The sequence below is a fragment of the Notamacropus eugenii genome, chromosome 1 (genome assembly GCF_028372415.1).
Source record: "Notamacropus eugenii isolate mMacEug1 chromosome 1, mMacEug1.pri_v2, whole genome shotgun sequence".
Taxonomy (NCBI): Eukaryota; Metazoa; Chordata; class Mammalia; order Diprotodontia; family Macropodidae; genus Notamacropus; species Notamacropus eugenii.
Genome location: NC_092872.1, coordinates 23,362,361 through 23,377,604, shown reverse-complemented (window position 1 = coordinate 23,377,604; position 15,244 = coordinate 23,362,361). Strand labels below are relative to the sequence as shown.

Below are 15,244 nucleotides of genomic sequence, written 5' to 3'. Positions count from 1 at the left end.
TTCCAGGTATAATTCTTAAATCCACAATACCCTATTAAAAATAAAGAGAACTGCAAAACAAACAAACTTATCCAAACCTATTTTGGTTGATCCAATAAAATGAGGCATCAAATATAAATCAAATAGTCAATAAGCATGTATTAAACACCTTTTATGGGTCAGACACTGGGCTAATAAGCACTGGGTACACAAAGAAGGTTGAGATAGTCCCCACTTTAGGGAAACTGACTGTCTCCTGAGGGAGACACCATGAATGTAATCTCTGTAGAAACAAGGTACAGGATAAATTCTAGATAATTAACAGAGGGAAGGCACTGGAATTAATTAAGGAGGATCACAGATATATTGTGCTAACTTAGGAAAGGCTTTAACTTTTGCCTATTTTCATTTTGAATGCCTCTCCATTTTTATACTTTGTTTATAATAGCACTCAAGAAAACAGTCTCTTAGTAGGGGTAGAGATATGTGTGTGTGTGTGTGTGTGTGTGTGTGTGTGTGTGTGTATTTGAGATAGAGAGGCAAAGAGACAGACAGAGGGAGGGAGACAGAGATAGAGATACACAGAGAGATAGAGACAGAGACAGAGAGACAAACAGGGAAGAGAGGCAGAGACAGAGAAAGAAGGAGAGGGAGACAGAGACAGTGACAGAGGGAGAGAGACACACAGAGAGGGAGAGAGAGAAAGGGAGAGGAAGGGGGAGAGGGAGGGTGCCTTTTGTTCCCCAGTGCTGGGCACCTGGATCAAAGACCTCATCTACTTCTGCCAGTACATTTGTTACCTGTGTGACTGAGCAAATAATGTAAATTTCTCCATCTGTAAAACGGGGATAATAATAGCATTTTCCTCACAGGGTTGTTATGAAGATCAAAAGAGATAACTTGTGTAAAATGCTTTGCAAACTTTAAATTCTTTTCATAGCAAGAGACATCCATCTTCGGAATCCAAGGCATTTCTGCAGCCTGTCTCCAGGACTTTTCTCCTGCCTCATCACCACCCCTGATTTCCTTCAGATTTTGGCTCAAGTCCCACCTTCTGCAAGAAGCCTTTCGCTTCAGCTTAGTTCCCTCGCTTTGAGATTACTTTCGACTTCTTCGGTATGTACTTAGTTCGTCTGCAGGTTCTCTCCCCCATTAGACTGTGCGCCACAGGAATCGATCCTGTTTGGTTTGGTTTTTGCTGTTCTTTGCTTAGCATATGCTTGGCCCAGGGTAATTATATTATATTAATATATCAATAAGTAAATATTAATAAATGTAAATAACTTGATTGTTCCTCTGTTGGAGACTAAGCTCTCTGCGGGCAAGGGGACCCGTCTCGGCTAAACTTTCCATCTCCCCCGGAGCTTACTTAGCACGGGGCAGTATTAGCCTGCAGGGCCTGTTTGCGCTTTTTCTTTCTCAGCGCGGCCCCGGCACACAGCAGTCACTTAATAATTGCTTCTTGACTCTTCACCCAATGATAACACATCTGCTGATGAACTGAATGACAGTAAATGCTCGCCGGCACTGTGGCCTCCAGAGCGGCGGACTCCTAGCGTTTGGAGATGGGAGAGCCTTTTCACCGGGGCTCCCAGGAGGGAGGCAATGGAGGCGGAGAGCCAGAGGCTCGGGTCTCCCCGGCCCCGGCTCTGGCCCGCCCGAGGCAAAGCCAATGACACGCCGCCACTTGGCGCCTCAATCACTCGCAGCCTAGCGGGGCCAGGTGCGGCGCGGTGCATGTGCGGGGGGGCAGTCGGGCGTTTAGTCGCGGAGCGTAAGGCTACTAGATCGGACTCGGAGGGCTCTCAGGTCGTTTCCATGTCTGGATCTTACGCGACATGGGATCACACGCCAGGAATGGGAGTTGAGGAAACTCCTCGAAGAGCTAAACTCGCTCCGCCCAGCGGCAACCGTGTCCCGCCTCCTCGGACTTCCCGGGCCTTATGCGGCAGCGGTGAGGAGAGTAAGGAGGCGGGGCCTATTCCTCCTGGCCAACCGCCTTCCGCGACTGTTGGTGCCCCGCCCCCGCCCTCGCGCTAGGCCCCCGCCCTCGCGCTAGGCCTCCGCCCCGCCCCCGGATTCCCCTTCTCCACCCCCTCCTCTCTACGGTCCCCCGGAGTATTGGGCGCATGCGCGCAGCGCTCTACTGGGGCGTGAGCTGAGGAGGGAGGCTGGCGGCCGAGGTACTACCCCATCAGAGTGGAGCGAACCGCCGGAGCTGGAGCCCAAACCGCGACGATGCGCGGGAGACCCTCCGCCGTCGCTGTGGAACCTTGGTGGGCGGAGCTGACCCTCGCCTTCTCCCAGGTCTCCATGTTCCCCTTCTTCGATATCGCCCACTACCTGGTGTCTGTGATGACGCTGAAGCAGCAGATCGGTGAGTGCCCTTGGCCGGGGGGAGCCCGGGACCCCCCAGGACTGGGGGGGGGCGCTGCCAGCGGGCATCGCCCCCCGCTTCAGTTTCCCCCTAACGCCTCTCCTGCCCCGCTCCCCCTTTCCTCAGCCCCTCCGTTACCTGTGCTTGCGTAATACTCTCGGACTGGCAGCGCCCGGGCATCGGGGGCTGTGACCGTGCATTTCTGTACACCTGGGGAGAGGAAAATTCGACATTATCCGTGAAACCTTCTTCTGACCAGAAAGTTAGCGATGAGGTAGAGTTGTTTCGTCCCAGGAAGTAAATTGTACTGATACTATGTATCCTCCTCCTACTCTTTCAGACCCCCCCCCACTGTACTGATACTATGTATCCTCCTCCTACTCTTTCAGACCCCCCCCCCCCACTGTGCTGATACTATGTATCCTCCTCCCACTCTTACAGACCCCCCCCCCCACTGTACTGATAATATATATCCTCTTCCCACGCTTTCAGGCCCCGGCTCCCCCACTTTCCCCCTCTCGTTAGGATCTGACATAGGATCTTGCCCATACATGGAGGTGAATGGATAAGTTCTTAAAGTGGATAATGAGCACCACCGACAGATGGGTCTTTGGGTCCCAGCCTTGATATAATTAACACATGCTGTCTTGCCCGTTGTGCCATTTAGGACAGGTGGCCAAGTGACCCAGAGCCAGACTTTGTGGCTACAATATTTCTGTTGCAATCTAAGCATCCAAAGTTCTGCCCAGCGTGGAAGTCATGTTCCTGTGAAGCCTTTAAAAGCTGAGACGCAAGGCTCACAGTTGACAATCCCAAATCAGAAGCTGACAATCCCAAATCCCAAAATTGCTTGACATTTTTTTTCTTATTCATTTAAAAAAAATGACATCTTTTAATATTGAAGAAGTTATGGGGCCCTTTGAGACTCTGAAAGTTTTGTTAAGTATTTAAAGTAACAATTCGAAAGGAAATGTTAGAATTACAGATTTTGGATGGAAAGGGGAGGCATTACTCTCTAATTTTCTGGAGTTCTCCAGTATGTCTTTTGCAAACATTTTCTTCCTTTTTTCATACCTCCTTTGGCTTTTCTTCCCCTCACTCTTTCAGCTGAGAATTTTGCCTTATATTTCAGTCAATAAACGTGTATTAAGAGCCTGTACTATGTGCCAGGCACTGTGCTAAGGGCTGGGAGTGCAAATATAGAGAGAAACAAAGACAATCCTTGCTTTCTACAGGTTAATAATCTAATGGGGGAAGACAAAACACTAAAGGAATTGAAGGGGATGGGGAAGGGTGATAGGGAGAGGTAGAGAAGTAGGAAAGCAGTGGAGCTAGTGGAAAACCAAGAGGAAAATTGTGCTGAGCCCCATCCTTAAGTAGAAGCCCTGGAGCCTCTGCCCTCACTCTAGTCAGAGGGTCCAATCAGAAGGGCAGAGGGCACTGAAGAGATGTGAGGACAGGGCAGATTCACACTTGCAGCATGATGAGATTTCCCAATGATGCCTTTTCCTGAGGAAGGAAGGCAGATGGAGAGGACTGAAGCAGTGGAATTGGTGGGAAATTGGGAGAAAAACTTTACTGAAAAAATGGAGAGCATTTGCTTAAGTATCTCTTTGCTATCTTATATCTCTCAAATGTCTTCTGCCTCTATCTCTTACTTCCCCCTTGTCTCATATGAAGAGGAAGCTTTTCTTGCCAAGGCAAATTGTTTTCTGTGCACAAGGGATCCCCTCCCCTCTTCCCTTCACCAGCAGATTGCCCCTTTTGTCATCTCCATGCTCTGTCTAATCTTCAGTTGGCTCTTTATCTACTTAGTCGTTGCATCCCTTCTTCTTATAAACACATCTATGTCTCCATTCCTCAAAGAAACCCTCACTTTATCTACCCCTGCTAGCTGTCATCCCATCCCATTAGCTGTCATCCCCTATGTCTTCACTTTCATGGCTAAATGCTTTGAGTAGGCTGAGGGCCATATACATTGGCAGGAAATCAGTAAACCTTTGTGACATAACTGCTATGTGCCAAGTATGGTCTTAAGTGCTGAGCATACCAAAGAAAGGTAAAAGATAGTCTCAGCTCTCCATGACCTAGTCTAGTGGGAGAGATAACTACTATGTAGTAGTAGAGGCAGCTAGGTGGCAGCAGGAGATAGAGTTCTAGGCCTGGAATTAGGAAGAACTGAGTTGAAGATCAATCCTCCGATATTTTCTAGTTATGTGACCCTGGGCAAGTCACTTAACCTCTGTGTGCCTCAGTTTCCTTTTCTGTAAAATGGGGTTAATAGTCACACCTACCTTCCAAGGTTGTTGTGAAGATCAAATAGGAAAATATTTGCGAAGGGCTTGCACAGTGCCTGGCATGTAGTAGGCTCTATATACGTACTAGCTATTATTATTATTATATGCAGATGAGACATCTATACAGCATACATCGTAAATGAACAGTTCGATTCAGTAAACATTTATTCAGCACCTGCTATGTACCAGGCACTGTGCTAAGCCCTGAGGATATAAGAAGAGGCAAAAGCCGGTTCCTGCCCTCAAGGAGTTTACAATCTAATGTAGAAGACCACATGCAAACAAATAATATGAAGCAAGCTGTATATAGGATAAGTAGGAAATAATTAATTGAAATAAGGCACTGGAATGAACAGGGGTTGGGGAAGGCTTCTTGTAGGAGGTGGCATTTTAGTTGGAACTTAGAGGAGACCTGGGAGTTCTGTAGTTGGAGTGGAAGAGGGAGAATATTTCACACAGGGAGAGTGCCTGGAGCCTAGGGACAGTGTGGTTAGTGAATTAGCCCGGAAGCCAGTGTCACTGAATTGAAGTGTGTCTGTTGAGGAGTAAGATGCCAGAAGACTGAAAAGGTAGGCGGGGGCTAGGTTATGAAGAGCTTTGAGTGCTAAATGATTTTGCTTTTACTCCCAGAGGCTATAAGGAAGCTGTTGGAGCTGGGCTGGGGAGTTATTAGAGTTTGTTGCTTTAGAGTTTATTTAGGTGTGTGTATGGGGTGGGGTGGGGGTGTGAGGAGGTAGAGTTCCTGTGGTTAGACTTGAGTTTTAGGAAACTCACTTTAGTGGCTGAATGGAGAATGGATTGGATGGAGTTGGGAGAGACTGGAGGTAGGCAGATCTGTTGTTCAGTCATTTTTCAGTTGTGTTCAACTCTTAACCCATTTGGGGTTTTATTGGCAGATACTGGAGTTGTTTGCCATTTTCTTCTTCAGCCCATTTTACATATGAAGAAATGGAGGCAGACAGGTTAAGTGACTATTCACTGTGTCACCTAGCTGGCTTAGGTAAGTCTACTGGCAGGCTAACAGCAGAGAGAAAGTACTAGAATGAAGGGGACAGGGGAAGCAGGAAGCCAGGGAAGGCAGGAAGCATTTCAGGAATGGAGAAACAGGCAATGAAAATGCCCAGAGTTGAGAGATGGAGTTTCAGTTGGGAGAGGTTGGTGTTACTGGTTTGGAGAATGTAGGGGAAGGAATATAAGGTGTAAGAAGGCTGGAAAGGTGGAGGGAAACAGGTGATGAAGGGCTTTGGGGGTCAAACAGGATTTTCTGTTTGATCCTGGAGAAGGCTGAAGGCCATTTACAACTGCTGTCTCCGCTTCCTTTCTTTTCATTCTCTTCTTAACTCTTCCTCTGACTTTCAACTTTATCATTCCACTGCAACAGCTCTTTAGGTTACCAAAGATTTCTTAGTTGTCAGATCTACTGGCCTTTCCTCGTTCTTCACCCTTCTTGACCTCTCTGCATCTTTTGTGTTAACTCTTCTCTTTGATGCTTCTCTCTAGGCTTTTGTGACATTACTGTCTGCTGGTTCTCCTCCTATCTGTTGTACCACTTTTCTTCTTAATCTTCTGGCTTTTTATCCAGGCCATATTGGATAAAGCTCTGTTCTAGGTTTTCTTCTCTTTTTCCTTTTCTTTTTCTTTCCTTTTTTCTTTCTCTTTTTTAACTCTTTCCCTTGAAGATCTTGTCAGTTCTATTGTCCGTTCTCTTGCAGATGATTCTAGATCCATTTATCTATGCTTAAATTCTCTCCTAACTTCCAGTTTTTCATCTAACTGCCCATATATCTCAAACTGGGTGTCCCATCAAAAACTCTTGTACATCTTAAACTCAGCATGTCAAAAATAAAACTCGTTATTTTTCTTCCCAGTCCCTCTGCTCTTCCTAACTTACCATTTACTGCCAAGGGTAGCACCGTCCTCCCAGGCACTCAGGCTGGCAATCTCAATGTCATCACTCCTCACTCTGTTTCACCTCCCCATACTTAATCTCTTCCCAGAGGCTGCAGGATTTTCACCTTAGCAGCATCTTTGTAATATGCCCCCTTTTCTCCTCTGATACTGCCCCCCTCTAGTGCATGCCTTGTCACTTTATGCTTGGGCTACTGAAATAGCCTGCTGGGGGATCTGCCTACCTCAAGTCTCTCCCCACTTCATTCCATCTTCTGTTCAGCTACCAGAATGATTTTCCTAAAGCACAGGTCTGACCACATGGCTCCTTTGCCTCCAGAATCAAATATAAAATTCTCTCTTTGGCATTCAAAGCCCTTCATAACTCATAACAAAGCCCCATTCCTACTTTCTAGTCTTCTTATACTTTCCTCTGACACAGCAACAATGACCTTCTGGTGGTTCCATGAATAAGACATGCCATCTCTTGGCTTTGGGCATTTTCTCTGGCTGTTTTTCTTTCTTGGAGTGTTCTCCCTACTCATCTCCCCCTGACTTCCTTTAAGTCTCAACCCAAATTCCATCTTCTACAGGAAGCCTTTCCCAAACCCTCTTAAGTGGTATCTTTGATCTCTTTACTATTTCCTGTATACAGCTTATTTATACGTGTTTGTTGGCTTGTCTCCTCAGTTGGATGGTGAGCTTCACGAGGGCAGCTTTTGGGTTCTTTTTATATCCCCAGTGCATAATACTGCCTGGCCGATAGTAGGCTTTTAATAAGTTATTTACTGACTGATACACATATAGACACATTTCGTATGTATATATATGTATGTATATGTATGTATACACACACACATACATGTCTCGTTTGTGCATGATTGTCTGTTATCTGCAGACTGTGAGCCCCTTGCTTTTCTTTGTGTCCTTGGCACTTAACACAGCTCCCGGCACCGAGTAGGTGCTTCATAAATGCTTGTCACTGACGGATGTGTCTTGTTAGGTGAACGTCTAAATATTTCATATTGTGTTTTTTGTGTATTCATAATATTTTGTAGTTGTTTTGAGTGAAATTTGTGTCTTCCTCCTGAGTTTTGATGGTAGCATACAGATGACTTACATGAATTTATTTTATGTCCTGCTATTTTAACACAGTTATTGTTTCGGTTAATTGTTTTCGTTGAATCTTTCAGGTTTTTTAACTAGACTATTGTTGTGTGCAAAAATGGTGGTTGTTTTCTTGCATGCTGTGATTCTTTTCTTGTCTTATTGCTTTAGCAAGTACGTCTGCGGTAGCAGTGCGATAGTGAACCTTCTGGCCCCGATTGTGTGACCTGTGCAAACCACTTACCCTCTGACTCAACTTCCTCACCTATGAAATGGAGAAAATAATAGTTCCTACTTTCCAAGGCTGTTCGGCACTTAGTATTTATTTCCTATTATTGTTTTACAAGAAGAGACAATATTTGCAAAGTGCTTTGCAAACTTTAAATTATTACCAACATATTAGTTATTATTACTGTTACTGTTGGGCAGATTATAATATCAATGCTTGGTTTTAGATATATGCTCTTTATCTTATTATAGAAGGGCTTACTTATTCCTATGCCTTTTAGTGTTTCTAACAGAAACGTGTCTTGTCAGAAGCCTTTTCTGCTATCTACTTATTGTATTAATATAATAATACCATTTTATTGCTTTTCTCATTAATATGGTTTATTGTGTAGTTTTTCTAATATCGAAACAACCTTACACTTTTATTTGGTCACAGGGGGTAATCCTTTTGATAGGGTGTTGTAGCCTCTTTGCTGACAATTTATTTATTTATTTTTTTGCGTTGATATTCATTAAGGGTATTGACCTGTAAGGTTTTTTGTTTGTTTGTTTGGTTTAAGTTTCAAGATTACATTTGCATCATAGAAAGAGTTTGGTAGGATCCCTTATTTTCTTCTTTTTTGTGAACTGTTAGTATTGGACTTAAGTGTTCTGCTATTTGCTAGCATTTTGATGGAATTCATTTGTAAATCCAGCTATTCTAGGATTGTGTTTATTGTTTCAATTTTTGTTTCCAATTTTGTTCATTTTTTTTTGTCATTTGGGTTTTTTTTATTTCTTGTCTTTCCTAAAATTTTTTTAGTGGCATGCCCACTTGCGTGGTTTCATTCTTTCTCTCCTTCAAGAGTTGAGGAAAGTGAAGTCAGAGTAGGAATAATGATCTGAGAAAATATTTAGGGGTATAGAGACTGGAGGTCTACCTGAGAACCAAGGATGGAGGCAGGAAAAGTGCAGTTCAGCAAGCATTTATTATTTAGCAAGCCTATTATGTGCCATGCCCTGTGCTCTGCCCTTAACATGCAGAAATAGCAGAAAAAAGCTTACCTTTTAGCTGGGAGAATGTGACATTTACCTAAATAAGTACCATGTAAAGCAGGAAGGTGGCGTTAAAGGGGAGATGCGAAGTGGTTCAGGTTCATTTTCAGTCTGAGTGATGAGGAAAAGCAAGTGAGCCGGGCCTTGGCAAGACACCCTGACTTGACTGCTCTGTTTGTTCCAGCCCACACTGCTTTTCAATTGCAGTGTGAAATAATTTATAAGTGAGGATAAAACAAGATATTTGTAAAGTGCTTTGTCAACTTTAAAGTACCATAGGAATGCTTTTACTGTTACTGTGATGATAGCGATGGTGCATATGTAGAAATTACTGAAGAGAACAAAGCCTGGAAAAGCAGCCAGACTAGACCAAGCATTGAAGAAGAGACCTGTACTGGAGGTGGCCGGGCGTGAGGGTATGGAAGGATTTATATAAAGTATCTGAAGGAGAGGAGGCCCCCAGAGTTGGGGAGCAAATCTTTGACCTTATTGACATTGAAAAAAGGTGAGATGAGGAACTTCAGTACTACTGATATGTGTGCTTACTGTTCTAACCGTAGAAAATTTTTGAGTTAACTTAAAAAGTTTTTTAAATTAAGAATTTAAGCAGCAAGCATGAATATTTTCATATACAGAGAACAGAAAAAGAGGGTTGTATATGAAACTGTGACTGTTAAATACAATTAATTTTTTAAAAGTATGTAATTTAACACAATACAATGTTTTCCTGCTTGCTTGTACATATTGTGATATATATGGGACCTTTTTTTCTCTCTTACCTCCTTGGAGTATATGCCCAGTAATGTCTTGGCTAGGTTAAAGGATATGAATGGGCTGGTTATTTTTCTCACATAATTCCAAATTGTTTTCCAGCATGGCTGTAACGAGTTTGTCACTCTGCCAACAGCATGTTAATGTGTTTGTCTTCTCTCATAGCCTTGCCCAATTTAGGTGGTGTGTTGAGTCTTGCTATCCCAGGGGTTCTTGACTACTGGGTCCTGGGTTTCCCTGTTTGGGGTCTGAGGGGAGTAGAGTGGTTTGAGTATCCCAGGGCTTCCTCCTCCCTTGGGATGTCATGCTGCTTTTCCTAGGCTGGCTTGCCTCTCCCAGTGGTGGCAGCTGGGAAAGGAATTTATGTCAGTCATTTGTGCTTAACTTAGCAACGTTAATTCAGCCACCACCTACTTAGTGTCTGCTCTGTACAGTGAACTGTGTGCAAGGGTCTGGGAGAGGTTCAGAGATAAGTTAAACCAGACCTTGACCACCAGGAACTTACAGTCCCATTGCTGGAAAGGACGCATGTAGACATAATACAAATTCGACTCTGATAAGAGAAACAGGAAATGCTTGTCACCCTTCTTTCATAAACTCAGTCACTGTGGTCGTTAGTAAAAGAAGGGGAAGGGACTAAGCAATTTTGTAGTGCCAGGGACTGTGGAGGCACTTTACAGATATCTCATTTGATCCTCTCAGTACTGCAAAGTAGGTACTATTATCATCACCATTTTATAACTGAGGAAACTGAGGCAAATGGAGCTTAAGTGACTTACCCAAGGTCATACAGATAATAAATGTTCAAGGCTGCATTTGAACTCAGATCTTCCTTACTGCAGCCATCTAGCTGTCACTTAGAGAACTAAATCGTTCTCTAATATCCCTGCTCTCCTTTCCTCTCAAATGTAGGTGAGGATCCAATATCAGTATTTAGAAATGAGTAATTATAATGTGAATGAATTTCATTCACAGCATTACTTCATATTGGTCTTATTTTTGTTAGCATTAATTTTTTATATCAGAAGTCCCCATTTCTGACATACTGAAATCCCTATGCTTTCTGTAGGATTTCTACAGATTAATGACATTTTTGATAACAAAATGTATCTTTAAAGTATCATCTTTGTTTAGGGAAGGATTTATATAACTAGAACACCGAAATATATCCTCAGAGTAGGGACAAGTGGTTTATTGAAATCTTGGGCAGTCAATCAGCAAGTATTTAGAGTCCACTGTTTACTAGGAGCTGTGGATACAGATACAATGAGTGAAACGGTCCCTACGGGGAGACGACAAATACGTACATGATTCAGAAAGAATTTAGATCTTACTGGAAATACCGTGCTAAGCAGCATAGTTTTCAGGGGGTTTTGCCTCCTTAATATGAGAAAATGAATGATTGATTAATTTGGAGAGAAAATTTAGTTCTTACAAAGTAGGGGAATGAATGGTAACAGTCAGTGATTTGAGAGGTAGATGTAATTATGATAGCCCAGATTCTTCTTGTTTTAAAATACACATTTCTGTTTTTGTCATAGTTAAATATTTTATTCTAAATCTGTTGTAATTTGGATTCATTGTAAGGAATTTGTATTAACTGTAATATCTATGACTGATGTTTTAGATTCTTCCATACTATTTGCAAAACAAAATGAGGTTCTTTTTTAGATAGCATAGCGTGCTTTAAACAAATCAGTGAAAAAACCAGCTTCTTTGGTACTTAAAATCGCATGTGGGAGACAGTTGACTTTAAAAGGGCAATACTGGTACAGATTTCTGTTGGATAAACAGAAGTAGTAAAATATTTATTAAGTAGGTCATCCATTAAAAACAACTTTTTTAATACTTTGGGTATTTTTAAAAAAATGAGAGATATAAGGTTTTGAAACTACTAATTTAATTGTACTGGCAGCATGCCTATTACCCTTGAAGTGATCCAATTCAGTTCATATTCCTTTCTCTCTCATTATTTACATACATAATTTGTACTATACTGATATATATTTAATTTATTATGACTTAGTCTTCAAGAGTTTCTTGAGGCAGGTAGAGGTTGAGTGGCTTAGCGACAGTCATACAGCTTCTTTTTTGTTGTTTTTCGGTTGTGCCTGACTCTTCATGACCCCATTTGGAATTTGCTTGGCAGAGACACTGGAGTGGTTCACCGTTTCCTTCTCCAGCTCATTTTACAGATGAGAAAACTAAAGTAGACTGGGTTAAGTGACTTACCCAGGGTCACACAGCTACTAAGTGTCTGAGACCAGATTTGAACTCATGAACATGAATCTTTCTGAAACCAGGCCAGTGCTCTATTGACACACTATGCCACCTAGCTGCACAGTCACGTATTTTGTAAGATATTTAGGGGTCTGGGGCCAAGACTATATATATTTATTTCTCTCTCTCTATTTCTATTTATTTATTTTTATATTAATTATTTTTCTCATTTTCAAAAAGCTGGGGTGGTTTATTTTTTTGTCCTGTGCACTTTTTCCTTATGATTTCTTTAAATATAGCTCTGGAAAAACAGACTTTAAAAAAACCATGTTTCAAGTAGAGCTACTTGACTCTGCCTTTAAACCCAAATCACTGTGGTTCTCGTTGCATAGCCAATAATAGCCCCCATCCCAAGCCTTTGGGGCTCATTGTTTAGGTTTTCATGGCTTAGAAAGAGTGGAAATAGCTATTGTTTTCTGTTCTGCTCAGTACCTCTCTGGGTCTTCCCCTCTCAGACTGCTAGTTTTGTGATGTTAACTTGAGCCATCCTAAGCCTTTGTCTTTGGACGTTGCCTCACCCCTCCTGAGACCTGGGAGAGATCTGATTTAGAAAGGCCAACATCACCCACTGCATGCTGGGCTTTTGCCAGTCATCTTGACTTTTGTCTTGCCACTGGACTTGTATGACTCTGAAAGAGACAGTGAAGCTGATGACATTGTACAGCTTGCCTCATTTTAATCCAGTTTACATTCAGGTCAGGGATCCCCCCTTGATATCCTTGATTCTCTTCCAGAAGGCACAACAGCAGCAAAGTCAAGATTTGAACCAGAATTTTCTCAAATCCAGGTTTAGCCTGCTTTCTACTGTGCCATGTTGCATTTCCAACTCCTGCCTTTGTGGTTTTCCTGCACCTTTGGAAGAATGAAATTATCATTAAGGCAAGTTACAGATTTATCAGCTGCTTACACATTGACCAAGAAAATGCTCTTGGTAGCAGATGGCAGGTATAGCTGAATTCTCCCATCATTAGTTATAACATCATTTTGAACTCAATTTATCTCTCAAATTTTTCACCCAATTCTTCCTCTAGGCCTGGTTTATAGTGTGGCCTGTGCTCTTACAACAATTTCGCTTGTTTCCACTCTTTTGATCCTTACCAAAATGTTCTCATGATATGGGAGAAATCTTGATAGACTTCTAAATTTCTTCATATATTCTTGATATATGATGCTACTTCATCCTTCCTTCCTTCCTTCCTTCCTTCCTTCCTTCCTTCCTTCCTTCCTTCCTTCCTTCCTTCTCCTTTTAAATAAGATATATGTCTTTCCGGAACCAAATTATTTTTTATGAATTTGACCCTTTCAAGTCTCAGTATTATCTGGAAAGTCAAATTTCTGTTAACTGTGTTGCTTATGCATTTATAGACATATGAAGCCATGAGTTTTGTTGCTGGTTCTCCTTTTTAGATGTTATCTCTTGAGAATTACTCTTTTTCCCCCCTCTGTTTCTTTATCTGCTGCTTTATATGGCACTATGCTTGTCAGACATATATGGGCAATTTTTTCCTTCTCTAGCCTCCCTTTTCAGTTCAAAGCTCACTTGACTAGATTTTCAAGACTCCAATTAATATGGCTTTACTGATCTTTAAACGCATTCTGTCCCTTGCCAAGAGCTCATCTTTTGTATATTTCAAACCATGGTGCAGAAATCTAAATTCTGTTCTCAGGTACTACTTTAAAAAAAAACCTCTCCTTTAATTACTATCATTAGGTAACTTCTTCTCTGAGGTTCATACAGTCCAGTTTTATCATTCAGTCCACATTCAGAGAGCTGTTATCTACCACCTCCTAGAACATTCTTCCTGCTTTCTCAGTGAATTCAGTGCCTGGATCAGAGTCTCCCTCTCCATCTCAGTTCCTGTACTTACATTAGGGGACTTCAATATATGTGTTGGGGTTACTTCAAGTACTCAAACTTCTCAGTTCTCTCAATTTAGTCCGTATATTGACTCTTTACTTCATTCCATGTTGGCTACACAAAGGGATAGTTATACCCTTTATCCTTCACTCTTAACCCACCAATTGCTGTACATAATTGGAGGAAATCATGAAACTGTGCTTTCTTGATGCACCACAAAGTTACACCATCTAATCTCAACTGGGCTTTCATTTCAGCAAGATAATACTTCTACTCAAATCAATTGCCTGTGCTGCTGACAACAGAGCTGTTCTAAAACATATTCAAGTTCCTCCCCTCCTATTTTCTCACCTTCTCTCATCTCATTTCATCTCATATTTCACCGAAAAAGTTGAGGCCATTCACCAAGATATCTATCTTTCTTCTACTCCCCGCATCTCATAATACCCAGACATCATCCCATAATATACTATTTTCACTTCAGGCTCTTAAGAAGAAGTAGCCCTTCTCCTTACCAAGACCAACTCCTCTATATTAACTTTCAATCCCATAGCTCCTGTTCCTCCCAGCTTGATTTATTTATCCATTTATTTATTTATTTTTCTTTTTTCTTTTCTATTTAAAGGGGTCATCCCCTGACTGCTTTTTAAAGAGGCCTATTTACTGAATGGGCATTACCTCACTTTAAGTGAGTACCTGAAAAAGTCTTAGCCTAAAAGGCCATGGTCTCTTATTGCATCCTGGATCATCTCCAGTTATCCTGATGAATATCTGGTCACTGGATCAAGATGACTGAGGAGGAGAAAGTGAGGCTGGTGACCTGCACAGCCCTCCCTCACTGAAAACAAAGTCAAGTACAAGTCATGTCAGCATTTCTCTGATGTGATGGTCCTCTTCGAAAATGAAGGATGAACACAACAACACCAACAATCACATACCCTCCTCTCTTCAGCAGGAGATAGTCTTCTACTATCATCCCTACTCTTTCTCTAATCTTTAATCTCTTCCTCTCCATTGACTCCTTCCTTATTGCCTACAGACATTTCCAGATCTCCCCTAACCTCAGAAAAAGCCTCTTTCTTAGATCCTATCACGTCTGCTAACAGTTTGTTCTTTATTTCTTCTCCATTTTTGAGTTAAACTCCTTGAAATAGCTGTCTACACTTCATAGGAGTGCGGTACACTCCCCACACTATATTCCAAATCCTCTGAAATCTGGCTTCAGATCTCATCTTTCAACTAAAACTACTTTGTCCAAAGGTACTGAAGATCTCTTAATTGCACAACTCATATCCTTTTCTCAGTGTGAGAACCATACTCAGTGTAAAAAAAGGCAATATGTGTTGTAAAGCCTAATTTTTACATTCATTCCTGAATGAGTGAATGGGTAGTTCCTAAGAGACTACTATGCTTGCTTCAGACAAA

The 15,244-nt window shown here is 42.0% G+C and overlaps 1 protein-coding gene across 1 annotated transcript in view; it reads left to right on the top strand.

Moving 5' to 3' along the window:
• The first annotated feature begins 2,038 nt into the window (after positions 1 to 2,038).
• Positions 2,039 to 15,244, top strand: part of TMEM38B (transmembrane protein 38B) — a 67,874-nt gene continuing 54,668 nt past the window's right edge. Inside the window, exon 1 of the mRNA XM_072655330.1 lies at positions 2,039 to 2,356. Within this exon, the coding sequence (XP_072511431.1) occupies positions 2,218 to 2,356 (139 nt within the window). The 5' untranslated portion in view covers positions 2,039 to 2,217. The remainder of the gene's footprint in view (positions 2,357 to 15,244) is intronic.